This window comes from Poeciliopsis prolifica, unplaced genomic scaffold (genome assembly GCF_027474105.1).
Source record: "Poeciliopsis prolifica strain line A6 unplaced genomic scaffold, Auburn_PproV2 SCAFFOLD031, whole genome shotgun sequence".
Lineage (NCBI taxonomy): Eukaryota > Metazoa > Chordata > Actinopteri > Cyprinodontiformes > Poeciliidae > Poeciliopsis > Poeciliopsis prolifica.
The window spans coordinates 4,599,366-4,615,951 of NW_026562406.1; the positions used below are offsets into that span (position 1 = coordinate 4,599,366).

A 16,586-nucleotide genomic window follows, 5' to 3' on the forward strand; every position below is an offset into this window, starting at 1 on the left:
AAGCACATAAACTGGGCGTAGATGATGCTGCGTCCTTTGCTCCTGTTTTGCATAATGGAGGAGTAAAAGCTTGAAAGGTCAAATGTTATGATGCCGTTGAGATGACCCTTAGTAGATAAGTGCATTTGTGGTCAAATGTGTCTGTTCAAGAGAAACTAAGTGCAAGAATGATGCAAACATTTTCATAAGGGTTGCCCACCTTTTTTTAGTGAAGTGCAGTATGCATAGGACTTACAGCAATCTTAACCAGAAAAAATAATCTATATAATAATCACAAATGTTGAGACATATGTGAGCTAACTCATCTTGTATCAGGGACATATTGTTGAACTTTAACATGCTGGCAAGAAGATCTGGGCACTGGAACTAGGGGAACTCACTTCTTCCCTACTGAACCAACCCCCTAATCTGAGTCTGGGTGCTCAGATGAGTGGGATGTGCAGCCACATGTTCCTTCATAACAGAACCCGTCCTGGCCCTGTACAAGCCTTGTTGTATTATTTCTTCTGGGTGAAACTTTTTGGCCAGTTTTAAATAGTAAAACACATCATAGCAGTTGAAAATGTGCTGCTTGTTTTAATGAGATTTGGCTACAACTATGACTTCACAGAGCGCCAGCTTCTTAAGAAACGACCACAACATACGGTGCTGGTTTGTTCCAAGTTTGTGATTCATCTTCAGACAGTGTTACAGTAGTCCTTTAAAACCTTTCATTGAAAATCAGTGTTGTGTGCAAAGCACCCAAGGTGTATTGATTGTTTTTCAGATGACCAACCACTGTTGAGACTCAGAATAGTTAATCTCACGGGTCCTGTCCTTACAGACTCAGACAGGAGAAACTGCCCTGTAGTGCAAACGTTTATGTGACAGTTTTAATAGTGTATAAAATCAGCCATCTGATTCTCAGCTTCGAGTAACTTGTTCACGTGTTTCACACCTTAGGAGAATTGTGAAGTGAAGAATATTCCTTTAAATTTTATACTTTCTCCTAAGGTGGGCAACCATCATTGCAGTTCACATCTGCTTAGCTTCATAATAGGAATCCATAATGGAAGTCCGATCCTAATTGACCAGTCTGACTACGTTTCATCTGAGAAGTGTTTAGCGATCTCCAACTTTACAATAAATTAGAATATAAACAACCAACCAATACTACCCTATAGGGCATTTGTTTGCTCTGCTTTGCGAAACGCTGACTGTGACAACAAAAACAATGGGTATAAACCAACAACCTAACAAACATAGAAAGTGCACAACTGCCCTGTCTTGACAAGGCATATCTTTTTTCTGCATTAGAGGTCGTTCTTGAGGGCATAAACCAGAGGTGACATATATTTTGGTGAGTAGGTAAAAAAGTGGAGGCAGAGTGTTCTGACCTTTGCTTTAGAATAAAACCACTTATAACTTCCCGATTATCTGATGTTGTCTTTGGAACTTTTTTGTCAATGCTTGACTGACCATTCATGCACTGTAAGAGAAGGCAGCGCTATTCTGCAAAATTGTGAGTCTCCAGGAGGGAAGCCTCTAGGGTAGGATGATACGAGGAGCACTATGCATAAAACATTTGTCTTACTTTCTTTTCAAAGTAAGAATGTTGTAGCAACATAGTGTAGTGATTCTGGTGTTGGTTGAACCAATGCTTCAAATTTAGATTATATATCTTGACTTCTTTCCTTGTCTGAAAGATTGTCTTAGTCTCGCTTCCACTTTTAAGTCCTGCGGCTGGCTGGTTGCACCAACTATACGTCACTACTAGACTTACCCTTAAACCAGTCAGATGATGCTGGGCTGTGACTACCTTGCTTAATGAGTCTACCGCAACAAAAGTGGCCTGACCTCAACCCCCCTTTGCCTTGTCATCGCTTTCACATAACACCTTAAAGCTGCCTGTGTTTGTGTAAGAAGCTATAGTGTGAAAGCTTCTGAAGTTAGGCGGTGTTTGTCTAAAGATTTACAGATCCAAGGTAGAGCTGTGCACAGCACTGACAAAATAACAGTGACAGTATTCAGTTTGGGCAATTTGAGACAGATGGAGAAACGAAGCAGATTATCTGATATCGGATCGAGGAATTGGTTGATATGTTGGTTGCTGGATGAATGATAACAGCTTCGTGTAGCTGAAGCCTCAGATTAATTCATTTGTCATCTCCCATAAAGGACAGTTAATAAAGTGTTCTCAGTCAGACCACACAGGGACATAATTTCCAGTGCTACATAAAACAGGGAGAATCCAATAGAAGGGAGTTTTATGACGCATTAAAAAGTCTATACATGTGTTCTCTGTTAAACATTCTAAAACTAATGCATTTGCAATCAACTAGTTGCTTTTATTCTTTTTGTCTGTGACCATAGGTCAAAGACAAAGGACCAGAGGCCACTCGCAGATTCTTCAACTGGTTCTACTGGTGCATCAACTTAGGAGCTATCCTATCTCTGGGAGGTGTGGGATACATCCAGCAGAATTATAGTTTTGAGGTTGGTTACATCATCCCGGCGGTGTGCCTCGGGATCTCCTTCCTGGTCTTTGTTCTGGGACGGACAGTTTTCATCACAAAGCCCGCCGACGGTAGTGCCTTCTCAGATATGGTCAAGATCCTTTCCTTTGCCTGCTGTTCACAGAAACCGAAGGAACCAAACCTGCTTCGGTAAGAGTGCTCATACTGGTGTTTTTTTTTATTTTTTAGTGATAAGAAAAACTAAATTTGATGGGAAACAAATTTGTTGGACCTTTGAAACCATAAACTCCATCAAAGTATTAGGCTGTTGGCCAAAGAGGATCTCAAAAACTCATTTGAATCATTTGTAAATTATTGGAATCATTAGCAAAACATAACAGTGTCAAATATTTATTTCTCTTGGATTTCCACATTTCCAGTTGTGAATTCAGTGTTTTTCTGTGGAGAGTTTTTCATGAGCTGCTGAAAGGCAGCTTTTTTATGTTAAAGCAGACCTTTATCTTAAATCTCTCTTTGATCCCCTCCTATAGTTCTTTTGTGTGTGCGCCTTTCCCCCCCACCACCGGTCAATGTATTCATCTTTCTTCCCTGTGGTGAAAAGTTATCCTAAAGAGCTGAAACTTGACTTTGAAGCAAAGTACCACAAACGTCTTAAAAACTTGACATTGAATATTTTAAGTTGGACAATCCCACAGCCTTATAAAAATTCCTTATTAGGGAATTTTCTCCAGAGATGAGGATTATGGGCTTTAGCGTGGTTTCTTTTGAATATCTAGCAGAGCTTTTATTAAAGGGTAAGGTTTACTCAGAAAAAGATGATTAAATCTACCATTTTAAGAGTTGAGAGTAATTTCATCATATTCTATGTATAACATGTTTTTTTTTTTTAATTTATGCTACTACTCACACTTCAGTCATTTAGTATTTAAATGATTTAATTTCTAATTCTGTTTCAGCAATAAACCCACCCTGCTCGACACCGCAAAAGTGACTTATGGAGGGAAATTTCCAGAAGAAAAAGTAGAAGAAGTGAAAGCATTAGTGAAAGTCCTTCCAGTTTTCTTTGCCCTTATTCCATACTGGACAGTGTATTTCCAGGTAAGAATAATCCATGCTTCACAGGTGGAACAATTTAAATGACTTTATCTTGACCGTGCTGGCTTCCAGTAAACAGACATGTTAAAATAAGGGAAGATTATTTTCTCTTTCAAGATTGCAGAGAACCAGCTTTGCACCAGAGAGCTTGGTGATCATAAAGTGGAGGGTTGCTTTATGCTGGCATTAATCTCCTTATTGTGCTGCAGATGCAGACAACATATATCCTGCAGAGCTTCCATTTGAGGATTCCTGGTACACCCTCAAACATCTCGGTGGACACCTCTCATCAGGTAACAAACAATAAAAACAGGCTTAGTCCAAGATTATGTTTATTGTTTAGTAGATAGAACATAATGCAGTAATAATAATAAACACACAAAACGCCACCTGTTTCTGGATTAATATTTTCAAACCAGATATCTCGCTCTCGAGGGAAGAAAAAAAAATAAGTAAATTGGTCTCTGACATGCAATGGCAAGCAACAGCTGGAGGCAGCAGGAAAGGCTTGTAATGCCTTGGGGATTAAGTCAGAACTTCACAGACTAATACCTCGCAGATTAGCAACCTGGCTGTGTTTGTGCTTCTCTGCTGCAGTGCCTCCGTCTGACGGTTCCCGCTGATTTGTAGCTGATGTAACTCGCTCACACGGCTTGTATGTTGCATTCTGCTGGACTTTGATGGGTCCCTCAGCAGCTCCACGTGAAACATGACTCTTCAAAAAACAAAGGCTTCACAGCAATGACTGTGATCACAGTTGATTGTTCAGGCTGTACGCTTCAACAATGTGAAGTAAAACACCTAAAAATAAACAACCAAAAATAGCTCATAGTCCTTCTTAAAGCAGTACATTCATATTCTCACAAAACTAACTAGTTTTTATTTGTTGTAAAACTCTTACACTTTTATCTGTTTTTTTTAATCTTTGTCTTGGAGCTCAGGTTGCACTTCTCATGTCTAAAATATTGTTGGTATTGAAAGAGGAAGTAAGTTGTCTCTCCTTTCAACCTCGCCAGTTGTCAACATTAAAAGGGAAGTAAGATATGATGCCTCTGGGACTTCTCTCCCTCTGCTCACCTGACAGTGAAGTGGCTAGACTTAAAAGGTGCTATTTCCTCAAAGGAACAGGAACACATACCAGTGATTCATCTTAAAATTGGCTGAGATTCTGGTGTCTTCACCAATGTAACATTAGTTAATTGATCAATTTCCCTTCATTAAAGAGATGGATCATTGAAATATAAATTTAGGTCCAAACTATGTCTTTCTCCAGAGATGAGGATTATGAGCTTCAGCGTAGTTTCTTTTGAATCTCTGGAAGTGCTTTTATTAAGCACTTGATAAAATAAAGGCCTCAGTTCTCAACACGGCTGTTGTGTGTTAGAGTCTCGGCACGTTGACTTTTGCTGCATGTCTTCCCCCTCTCTCACAACCCAAATTACTAAAGCCAAAAAAACCTAAACACGACAACAAAAACTACTTCTTGATGGTGATTGTTGTAGATTTAGATCTCAGATATAAATTTCTAAAATATGTACTTTATACAGAGAAAGAATGAAAAAGTGTACTTGTGAGTCTTAAACTTGTGAAAAGCTGTAGTGAAAGGCTACTGAGCCTGGTGATACCAGCAAAGATACTCATAATTCCTGTGCATACACTTTCATTTATAACTGTCATTTGCCCAGTTTCTTTTTTTTTTTTCATGTGTAAATGTCTTGGCAAGAAAGAAGACATTTTGAACTATTGGAACGCTGTCATCATTCAATAAACATTTCGGGTTTGTGGTCTGTTGTAAATGCTGATATGTGGCCATGTGCTATTAAGAGATTGGTAAATTGATAAATTAATCCAAGAACTGGGGAACTCAGTTTGAGAGAAAAAATATATAAATCTGTTAAATAAGAGGCACATATCAAGCTTCCATACCACCTGAAATTTAAATTGCCAACATAGATTTATTTGTATGTTATGCGGTCGAACAAGTAATTTTATTTTGGACAAAGCAACATTGTGCTTGAAGTAGCAAACATTTGCGTGTTAAGAGTTACTGTGAATATTTTTGTTCCATCTAGTAATTCAGAAATTCAATTTAAAACTTTTTGGTTCTCAGGTTTAGGGAACATACTGTGAATGAACAATACAGCTCGAAGTGGGTTTTAATGGATTTGCAGCTAAAACGACAGTGTTATCAGTATTGCAGCTGCAGCCTCTGGGAATAATAATCCTAAAATGTGCTCACGTCTTAGATCCATTTGACTGTGGGGTTTTTATTCCTGTAAATTCAATTAATAGTTGTTTTTTTTTTGGTTTGTTTTTTTATTTTTTCCTTTAAATAGTATTTGGTTTTGGCCACCTGGGGGTGCCAAAGCAGTATCAAGACTGAAACCTGCATGCTTATTGTGGATGCATATATGTGTACACAAACACTGTTGGAATGCACATAGAGTCTCCTTTGTTTTTATGCTCTGTTGCTTCTTATACATTTTTATCTCATCTCTTCTCCTCCGGATTCTCCCTGATTAAGTTCACCTTCCCGGCTGCCTGGCTCACCATGTTTGACGCAGTACTCATCCTCATGCTCATCCCTCTTAAAGACAAAGTAGTGGACCCCATCCTGAAGCGCCGTGGCCTGCTGCCCTCCCCTCTGAAGAGGATTGCTGTGGGGATGTTCTTTGTCATGTGGTCAGCCGTGGCAGCGGGTGAGTGTCCCCACACATATGTTCTCAATTATGTTATCGCCTAAATAGGCCAAAGAATAAAGCAAGAGCAGAGTTTACAACATTTTCATTTAATCTAGACTTTCACGGTCTTGTGTTGTTTTCATGATATTATTTTGGGAGGTTTTTGACTAAAAATATAAGATAGAAATTATGAGAGGAAATCTGATTAAGCTAATGATGCTTTAGTTAGCAATTATATTTAGTGTGCTTTTTTTCAGTGGATCTAGAGATATTTTCTGTTCCTAAATCATATTATTATCTCCCACTTAACAACAAAAATGAAGGCTTCAATATTTTGAGAAGGACAAAGATCGAATGTAGAGAAAGGCAACTGCACTCTGTGGAGTCAATTTTAATCAAATGCTCTCCAACCAACAGCCTGTACATGTCATTTTAACAAGTTTTGTCATTCGTGACTTTTAGATATTTGCTTTCTGTAGGCACACTATTGAACATGTCCTTAATTACACTTTTACAGAAGTTATTTAGAAAAGTGTGCTTCCAATTAAATTTAAAGTAAGTTAACATCAGGCGAACCAAAAACTCAAAGATTGTAATATAAATAATAAGATCTAAATAGTATGATAAGGAAATTATCGCCTGGTTGTCATATGGTGGTGATGTGTTGTGTATCAGTTCTAATAATCAGCATTCCTAGATTGCAAGTGTAGAGATGACTAATCAGATATTTTTGGGCAATTTTGAATCTCCATTTTTTGTCAGGCTTTAACTTTTCAATTCCAAATTTTAGATAGTTCCTTTTTTCTGGCTTCTGCAATATAAGAAATAGGAACAGATATTTTTCTTGTCTTTCTGGTCAATAATGAATTATACATTAATTATCCTGAAGAGGTTTTTAGTTTTGTTTTAAAACAATTTCAAAATATTTTTTGAGACGAAATCACACACTGCCACCATTAGTTCAACCAGCATCACAAAACCTGTAGTGTCCATGCGTATATTCAAGAGAATGCAAACCTTCGCAATAACTGAGATTTACAGCTTATTCCATGACCGGTAGATGTTGAAACCTCAAAAGTATAAGACAGTGAAACTTTGCACTAGTACTTTTAGACTTTTTGTTATCTTCTGAAAGTCTTGCCCTCTCTCACTCTGTCACAGCCTGGAGAAATCACAAACATGTTTAATTGCGTTGTAGAAAATACCTTACGAATAACTTCTGACACTTCTGTTTTTTCTCTGGACTTTATTTAAATACAGGATTGTTACTGAAATTAGCTTCCCGCAGGGAAGTTTGTTGTTGGTGGTGTCTAAAAGAGATATGGTGTGTTCAGCGACTGGAAAAAAAATAGATTTTTCAGTGTCACTAGTCAGCTTTCAGCTTGAAGCTGAAAATTGTCAGAAAAATTATATTATTACTTTTCAAAATGCATCTTTTTGTAGAAACTGACTGTTTGCACTGTAAAAAGCAAATTTTAACTGCTTAGGTTCCTCTTTTTTAACTTTTGGAACTTAATATTTGTACAATTTTCTCTTCGAAATTTAAGGTTAATAGATTTAATTAAATGTTGGGAAGTAACATCAGTGTTGTGAAAAACAAGACCCTTTTTGTGGCTTAAAGTTCTTGAGAAGAGATGAAAAAATTCATTTCAGATGTTCTACTCTTGTCTATAAAAATGATCTTTTTCCATCAGGATGATATAATAAAAGCTCTTCAGAAAAATGGAATGGGAAAACATTTACTTTTCAGAGGACTGGCCCTTTTCTGAAAGGAATGCTGCTGCAACATGTTCATTTCAACGTTTGAAAGCTTTTCAGTTATTTATATTTTCCCATTTGGCTTTTTGAAAAAAAAAAAAAAAAACGTCCTTTTGCATTCGAGCTCCGGCAAAATAAAATACAAATCTTGGAGAAAGCAATTCAGAATTCAGGTGGTGGACAGAAAGGGTTTAGAACGGTGGTGTAGTCTGAGCATTGGTCACAGAAAGAAGATAAACACACGACTTCTGTGCAAAACAGTTCTAACCTGGATTTTACGAGTCAAAGCAGACAACAGGATCAAATCTATGCATTGCAGTGCATTTTAAAATACAATTGAAACTGCGTAATCTTTTATCTGCAGTTCATCTGAATAATTGCTCATTGGACATATCCTTGCTTCAGGTTTATTAAGTTAGACACAATGTCCCCTGTGAGCTGCCTTACAACACTGTTACACCTCAGTTGGCTTAACGTCTGTCCTGAGTACTTATCTTTCCTCTTTCTATTAGCTGAAATCATGTTGTTTAGAGGCCAGCGGACAGAAAGTAGTGAAAATCCCAGTGTGACATCTTTTGCTCACTGAATAGTCAGCTGAACCCATTAAATTTCTGCCCACCTCTCCAGCACACCTGCTCTACTCAGTGCTAGAATCACTTCTGTCACCTTGTGTATGAAATCTGTGCAAATTTGTCAACATCATTTCACGAGGTTTCACCGTACATGTGCTGACAGATGTCTGGGCTTGAGAATTGCTGGACCACATATGCAGTGTAGAGATGGTTGACACGCTGTCAAGCACAAAGTGACTTTTTCTGACCAAGACTTCTGCCACATACTGAGGCCAGCTTTGATGACAGATTTTAGTGCATTTTTTGTGTATGGACTAATTGTGCATCAGTAGCTTTCAGGTAGCTAAAACCATGTTATTTAGCAACTTTGAAGCTGTATCGCAAAGGATCACTCTGAGACGTCTGATATGTGATTTTTAGTTAAGGTAAACATAAAAATAGGATGTGTGTTTGTGAGACTTGCTCTGGGCAGCCCAGCGGCCATGCTGCCTGAGATGGACGGCTGGTATTATTGGATATCCGGATTACAAGTCCACAACTCTCGTCAAATATGGCATTAAGTGTAGCTATGATAGGAGGCTGTCTCTGAGAGTTATCTGAAAATAGCCGCTGGTCACACGATAATATTAATCGAATGACGCTTTAGGGAGCAGACACCAAATGGTGACAACTGCTTACTTGTGATTATTGAACTGTCTGCAGTGTCACATTATTTATTACCCTCGCAGATGGGATTTTAATGAAGTAGTAGGAAGGAAGTCAACAAAACAAACTTAATCCCCAACAAACTGCTATTAAATTACGGTATTTTGTATTTGGCTACATATTTCTGACTTACACAACTGTGCTACATTCATCCACATTTGTATATAAATAACTCTTTTCTGTTGTCTTCTTCTTTCTTGTGTTCACCCACTCAGGTATTCTGGAGACCAAACGTCTTGAAATCGTTAAATCGAATGGTACCATAGACCAGGTGCTTGGCAAGGTTGTCTTCCATGCTGCAAATTTACCCATTTGGTGGCAAGTGCCTCAATATGTGCTGATAGGAATCAGCGAAATCTTTGCAAGCATTGCAGGTATGGTTGTTTGATATCTTGCGTTTGAATTTACTTTGCCTTTTAAAAATCCTCTTTTTGATACCCAAATTCCTTCAGGGACTTCAGGAAATCTTGGGATTTTCTGTAGTAGATGCAATAGTAATATATACAGAAAAGAATACATGGTTTCCAAAGTTCTTTTCCAAATAAAATCAGTGACTTGCATGTGTTTTCAGTCTCCATTAAGTTACCAAGTTAGAATCTTCTTTAGGTAGAGCACAAAGTTTTCATCTTTTAGTAACTCCACATTTTTAACTTTATTTTTAATGTTCTCCTTACTCAGGTAAATAAATGAAATTGCGATCGACACTTTCAGAGTTTTATTTGTGGGAAAAGTCAAAACCTGTGTATTTTTTTTCTTCTGTTTCACAATTTAAAGAATTTTCTGTTTTTGTCAATAACCTAAAACCACAATAATTACATCTAAGTTTGTGTTTTAGTGCCACAAAAATCTGAAACAGAATACTGTACCACAGTTTCCAAGGCACTGTGGTTGTTATAAACTCTAATTTAACTCTGGCGAGGCAAATAAATGTTAAAAACAGGATGGATGACTGAATGAAACGACTTACTTTTTTGCGTTTGCATGATTTTACCTCGCACTGATGTGTTTATGCCTTTTACTGAAACAGATTTCAGTAAAAGTGTGTTGAGCACTTTGATTCATTGCCAGGCTCCACCAGCTAAATGTAGCTGTGGGTTGTTATCGAGAGCAAACATCCTAAGACATCAATTGATGAGTGATTATCCTGAATTTCTCGCCCTGCTGCATAACACTGTGCAGCAATGAAGCATTTTCCAAATAAAGTATGGATTAGGAAACTATTTCACAGTTGAACTGAGGGAAGGTTCACTCCAGGCAAGTGACTTACTTCACATAATGGGTATATTGTCCACACAGATACTGTACGCAAACACATAAAAATGTACACGGTTTAATGAATTAAACCATCCTTTCCCATCAGTTTTCAATTAGCTTCAGTCTTGACACATAAAGCAAACAGCACATGCATGTCGGAGACATACTGAACTGGCTGTCTCTGTGTATTTTCTGCTTGCAAACATCCATTTTCTTACACCCTTCTCCCTAGTGCATTTGGGAGGTGCTGGTGTCTATCTCTAGCTAACATTACCAGCGAGAGGCGAAGGTCACCCTGGACAGGTCGCCGGTCTGTCGCAGGGCATGCTCGCAAACAACGCACACATAATTGAACATATATTCATAGAAGCTGTATTCACAGATAATACCACGAGTTAAACGCACATTCTTTTTTTTTTTCTTGACTTTGGTAATATCTGTAGTACTGGATGTCAAGCCTTTTACAACTCAAAAGACACATCCTGACATACAGCCATGTGGAAAAAAAAAAAAAAACATTTAATATTTTGCTCTTTCGATAAGAAATGTGTAAATGCTGATGTCTAAAATTATTTGATCTATTTCTGAAAAAAAAAGATAATTGATTGCCTTTGAATGACTCATCATTCATCATTGTTTATATCTGGTCTCCCATTTTTCCTGAGCACCTTCTGAGTCACACTAGAAATCAGAGAGGATTTTCTGATAGTAAGATGACAGGATCCCAATTTAAGCCTTCGTTATTTTCTTAGCAAGCAAAGGTTTCCTCCTTGTACGCCTCCCAGAAAAAGGCATCCATTTCCGCATAAACACTAGCAAGAGTCTGCAGCAGGCGCCATAATGAGATGTTAGGGGTTTTGAGGATTTCTTTTCTTTTACTGCTGTCTGCTCTTGAGGTGAACTTGCTCTTGTTTGGATGACATACTTGGTCACGTTGGAATGTGTTTTGAATGTCTGGAAAGTGTTTTTAATAATAACAAAGTTTTATTTAAAGCATCTATCAAAACTCTCAAGGATGCGTTGCAAACAAGATTAAAACGAAGCACTTTGAAAAGGAATCAGAAAACTCTTTCGATCTCAGGATGGTGTTTACTCTCACGTCAGCAGTCAGGAACACACTAAACTGGATACCTAAGGTTTAAACACGACAAACCTTTAAAATGCTGTGTAAGCTACGTTCTAGTCATGCACGCCTGGTTCACATATCTGTGATTTTTCTTGGTTTATATAAGGAATAAATGGAGCTGTGTATCCTAATTTATTCCACCACCTTTTTTATTACATTATTAAACCTACATATTCATGTTTACCTCCAAACAACTATTTTGTTGAAGTCTTTACTCATTTCTTAGATTTTGATTTGCTGTTACATTCTACATATATAAAAATAAGTCTGTGTACTAAATTAGCCTATCCGCACTTCAAATCTGGAACAAACTAAGAAGATTGAGTTTTTTATTTATTGGAAATATAAAACCAATGTAGGCACCTAATATACAGCTGAATTCCAGCATCCAGCAGAAAAGAGGGAAACATTTTGCTTTGAAAACTCATCTCCTCGGTTCCCAAAGCTTAAAGATGGATGTTAAAAGAAAGATTGATGCAACCTATTGTTGCATTTTATCACTGCGTTGCATCACATTTGCCGGCATCAGGGTGAAAAGGGGCAAATATATTTTGGAAAATAATGACATTTCTCTTATTTCTCAGGTTTTCAATTCTTGTGGGATTAATATAGTTGGAAGTTATTTCCTTTGCTTTCCTTTTTTTTTATTTATCGAAAATGACAGTCACATTACAATGCTTGAATAGAGGTTCCCCTTTGTTCCTTATTTTGTCACAAAGCCAGGAGACCTAACAGCAAAGCTCATCCAACGGCAATATATTTAATCTTTCATCTACTCACAGATGATGGACTACTTAGAAGTAAACACTGCAATTGTAAGCAAAATTTTTTGGGGGAATTATGGCATCCAGACCCACTTTTCACTGGGAGGTTAAGAAACATGCAAAAAAGTGTGTTTCTGGCTCAGGCTTCACAATACATGCACTTACCCAAACCCGATTTCCTGCAGCCTCTCCTGAAGCTGCGAAAGTGTTTGCCGTCCCACTAAATCTACTAATAACCCAAGAGTCCAAACAGGTCAAAATTGTAGACTTCTGGTTTGAAACGCCTTTTAAAACTCTTTCTGGATATTATTTGGAAGATGGATATTGAGTTTTCTCCTATCTCTTGTGAACCCTGGCCCAAAGTTTATTGTTAATACCTTCTCATTCAGAGAAGGAATTAAGCAGCATATTGCTTCTCTGAAGCTATGATGTGGTGAAGTAAAGAAGTGCTCTCTCATCTGAATTGCAGACTGGAATACAACAGAAACAACTTTTTTTTTTGCCATTATTCAAAGACCAGAAATTTTGTTTGTCAGAAATGCACTTCACTGTGAAATTGTGTAGAATTTTGCTGCTGGTTTTGGGCCATTTATTTCCCATAAGAGACCAGGATTGCATTGTATTGAGATTCTTTTTGGAGTCACTGCTTATAGTCTTAGGTTGCAGTTATGTTTGTGAATTAAGTTTGTTAAGATCTTCTATATTAATTTGCATATTCCATAGGGAATTCTGCTTCATTAATATTTAACATTTTTAAAAATCTATTTAAAAGGTGCTTTAGTCATCTTTATGTTTTCATATACAGTCATAAAAATATATGATGTCTAAATTTAAACTCCATGAATACTGAGATTAGCATAAACATGTTGGGTAATATATACCCGCTGTTTCAGGCCTCTTGTAGAAAGACTGGAATCCACTCGTATCAAACACGGTTCTATGAAAGTCAAATCCGACTGAACAAAGCTATGTGGGTCTTTAAAATAAATGCACTCATAGACCATCCCATCCCACAGGGCTTACTTCAAGGGAAATTGGCAGAATTGTGACATTTATCTGGTGAAGAGGAATATTTCCCTTATGTCGTTTCCTGTTTGAATAAATTTGTGTGAAATCTCACAAGTCCCGCGCCTGGTCCGACAGAAGCGAATCTTTATGCATGAAGTTTGCCTCATCCGAGTCAGTAACTCAAAGGTGCATTGTTTTTTTTGTTTTTTTTACAATAAACAACCTTAATATCCACTTCCAGAAAAGAGGGTGGGGGAGAATATAGTGACTGGACTTCTACATATTCCTTCTCTTTTTTTTTTTTTAGGGAAAATCCTTTCAATGAATGAAGGTCAAGCTGTTTATTTTGTGGGTTGAAAGCAACAGACATCGCTTTAGTATTAGATTGTCATCACAAATACACATTCACAAGATTTAGCCTGATGTTAGAATCCTCTCTGCAGTGCTGAGCTGGAAATTGAAAACCCCTACAAAGCTTTGCAGTAGCTTTGTGCGTCGCTATTCAAATGTTAGCTTAGGATGTAAAGAAAGGGATTACATGTGCAGGAGACATCCATGCTTTCCTCTGTTTAATTTAAACATGATTCTTGTGTTCTGCTCCAGCATCCTTCGGTTTCTGTATTTATTCATTCGTAAATTTACATTCTTATTTTCTTTCTCATTTGCACACATGCTTCGTGTATCTATAATCAAGCTGGTGTGATGCCTAAGGTAGCGAGAATGGGCAAACATCTTGTATTTACCTGCAACTCTTTAATCTCTTAAGACAGATGGAGCTTAAGGGCCTCATCTGAAAGATCAAATGTTTGAGTTGCACTGAAATTATCAGTGTCAGCTTGTGGCTAGAAATGCCTTCAGGGAGAAGAGACTCCAAATTTATATTTGTCCCCAAGCTCATCAGTCCTTTTTGTACTTTCTCTAGATGTTTTTCCAGTTCTTTTTGTGTTCAAAATAGCCACTAAGTAATAAGAGTTACTAACCAACCTGGGCTTTTCTGTCATGGAAAATGAGCTGTCAAGGAAGCCTTTTCTTCTCAAGAGACTGTTTACAAAAAGGTGGACTAGTTGCTGTCAACAGAAGTGGTTACAAGAATGAATAAAGACAAATATTTTATCCTGATTCATTATCTTTGAAAGGCAATTTTCACCTCAAGGAGTATTTGTGAAGCATAACAATATAATGTAAGTGTTAGTTGTGTGCATAGCCTTCATCACCAGTCTTTATCAAAAATATCTATTTTATATATTTGCCTATCTATCCCATTTGGTTGCAGGTCTGGAATTTGCCTATTCTGCAGCACCCAAGTCCATGCAGAGTGCAATTATGGGGCTCTTCTTTTTCTTCTCTGGAATCGGCTCTTTCGTGGGCTCCGGTTTGCTGGCCATCGTTTCTCTCAAGGAGATTGGCTGGATGTCTTCCCACAAAGACTTTGGTAAGGCCCCGAACCAAGCAACAGATCAGCCACTTTATTTTTAGAGCACATTTCCTACACAACGAGGGTAACATAAGGTGATTTATATCAAGTAGCTAATGGAAGAACATACAGGGGTGACAGAAAAAAAAGTAACTGAAAGAAGGCTTAACGTGGTGAAGAAACAAAAATATGTGTGAGTAAAGGCAGACAGTGTTGTTTGGAAGCACTGAGGAGGCTGAAGATGTGTGAAAATACTAATTCTGGAATATTTATGAGGATTAAAACTAAGTTTAGAAGTAATGAAAAGAACGATTTAAAAAGTTGAATTATCCTAAAAATGTGATTTATTCAAACACCTAAAATAAAAGCTGTCATAACTCCAACAAAATCCAAAAAATGAACTTTTTGAACATCAGCTTAAAATCAAACTACAAGTGGAATAAAACTACAGACACAATGAACTTAAAGTGATGTTATTATTTTGTGAATAAGACATCTTAATTACTGAAAGTAAATTGAAAGCCAAATTTAGCTTTTATGTTGTCAGTAGTCTTCAGGATCCCTGTTCCTAAAGAAAGGAAAATCATCATTTGTAGAATGTATGTAAATATTATGAAAAGGACTTGGGTCTTTAATGATTTTAGGTGTCATAAAAACAGTTCTAGGACTAATTTGTAAAGTGAAATGAGCTGGTTGTCTGAAACGTCATGTTTTAACAGTAGGTATGCACATCTGTTTTTATGGCTTCCACTGTGGATATTTTTGATACAGCACCAAATCCAGTGGATTTTTAGTTGCGTGTATTTCTTTCATAAAATATTTAGGTGAGACAACTGAGATGAATCACCAAATCCTGCTGGGTGTGTCAAAATAAAAGGCAAAAAAAAAGAGGAATACAGACTGTTTGTTTTTATTAGACATGTCTCAATTCTCAGGCTGTATGTTGGAGTACTGGTTAGCAGTGTTGCCTTGTGGGAACATGGTTCAAATCCTGGTCTGGGCTTTCTCTGTATGAATTGTTCTCCCTGTGCTTGTGTTAGCTTTAACTTAGTACTCCGGGGTCTCTAACCCCAAAAACAGAACTGTGAGATAAACTGGCCTCTCTATGCTTCCTTCTGTTATGAGAATGTGTGTGTGTATGCCTGGTAGTTTGTCCTGGGTATCTGTGTGTTGCCCTGTGACCTGTCTATGCTGTGTCCTACCCAATGACCACTGCCGATGGTCTTTGGGCATCAATGCCACCCTGAAAATAAGCCGAGATATGGATATTCTTTAATCCATACTCATCCAGTTGACATTCTGCAGCTAATTTATAGCTGAAGTGCAGAAGGAGAGCATCACCATTTTTCAATTTTCTATTTTAGGTGTTTTATTGTATCAATAAGCATGTCAGACTAACTACAAAAGGTGTAAATCTGTCAAACTGGTAAAACGAATAGCGCTTTGGTGGCAGCAGATGGATGGGCTCCCTTGGAGGTGGAGACTCCCAGTCCAGACACACTTTTCTTTTTTTCCCTGAGTATGTGTTGACTAAGCCGGCGCTGTAAAATGTTTATCTACAAACACCTAATAGCTCATTAATAAAGCGTGCCGACAGGTTTGGGAGCTGCTGCTGAGGATGCTGGGTCTACTTCATAAATCCATTCTCTGCTCAGCCTCATGTCACTTCAGGGGAAGTTTAACTGGAGCCAGATTGCCTGTTTGGCTCTCCTTGCTTTCCAAAACAAGTCGTTTAGAAGGTGAGCCACAGAAA

The 16,586-nt window shown here is 37.6% G+C and overlaps 1 protein-coding gene across 1 annotated transcript in view; it reads left to right on the forward strand.

Annotated features, from left to right (window-relative positions):
* Positions 1 to 16,586, forward strand: part of slc15a4 (solute carrier family 15 member 4) — a 30,267-nt gene that overhangs the window by 4,043 nt on the left and 9,638 nt on the right. Inside the window, exons 3-8 of the mRNA XM_055050615.1 lie at positions 2,353 to 2,645; positions 3,413 to 3,554; positions 3,761 to 3,844; positions 6,076 to 6,250; positions 9,483 to 9,641; positions 14,693 to 14,851. Of these exons, the coding sequence (XP_054906590.1) occupies positions 2,353 to 2,645; positions 3,413 to 3,554; positions 3,761 to 3,844; positions 6,076 to 6,250; positions 9,483 to 9,641; positions 14,693 to 14,851 (1,012 nt within the window). The remainder of the gene's footprint in view (positions 1 to 2,352; positions 2,646 to 3,412; positions 3,555 to 3,760; positions 3,845 to 6,075; positions 6,251 to 9,482; positions 9,642 to 14,692; positions 14,852 to 16,586) is intronic.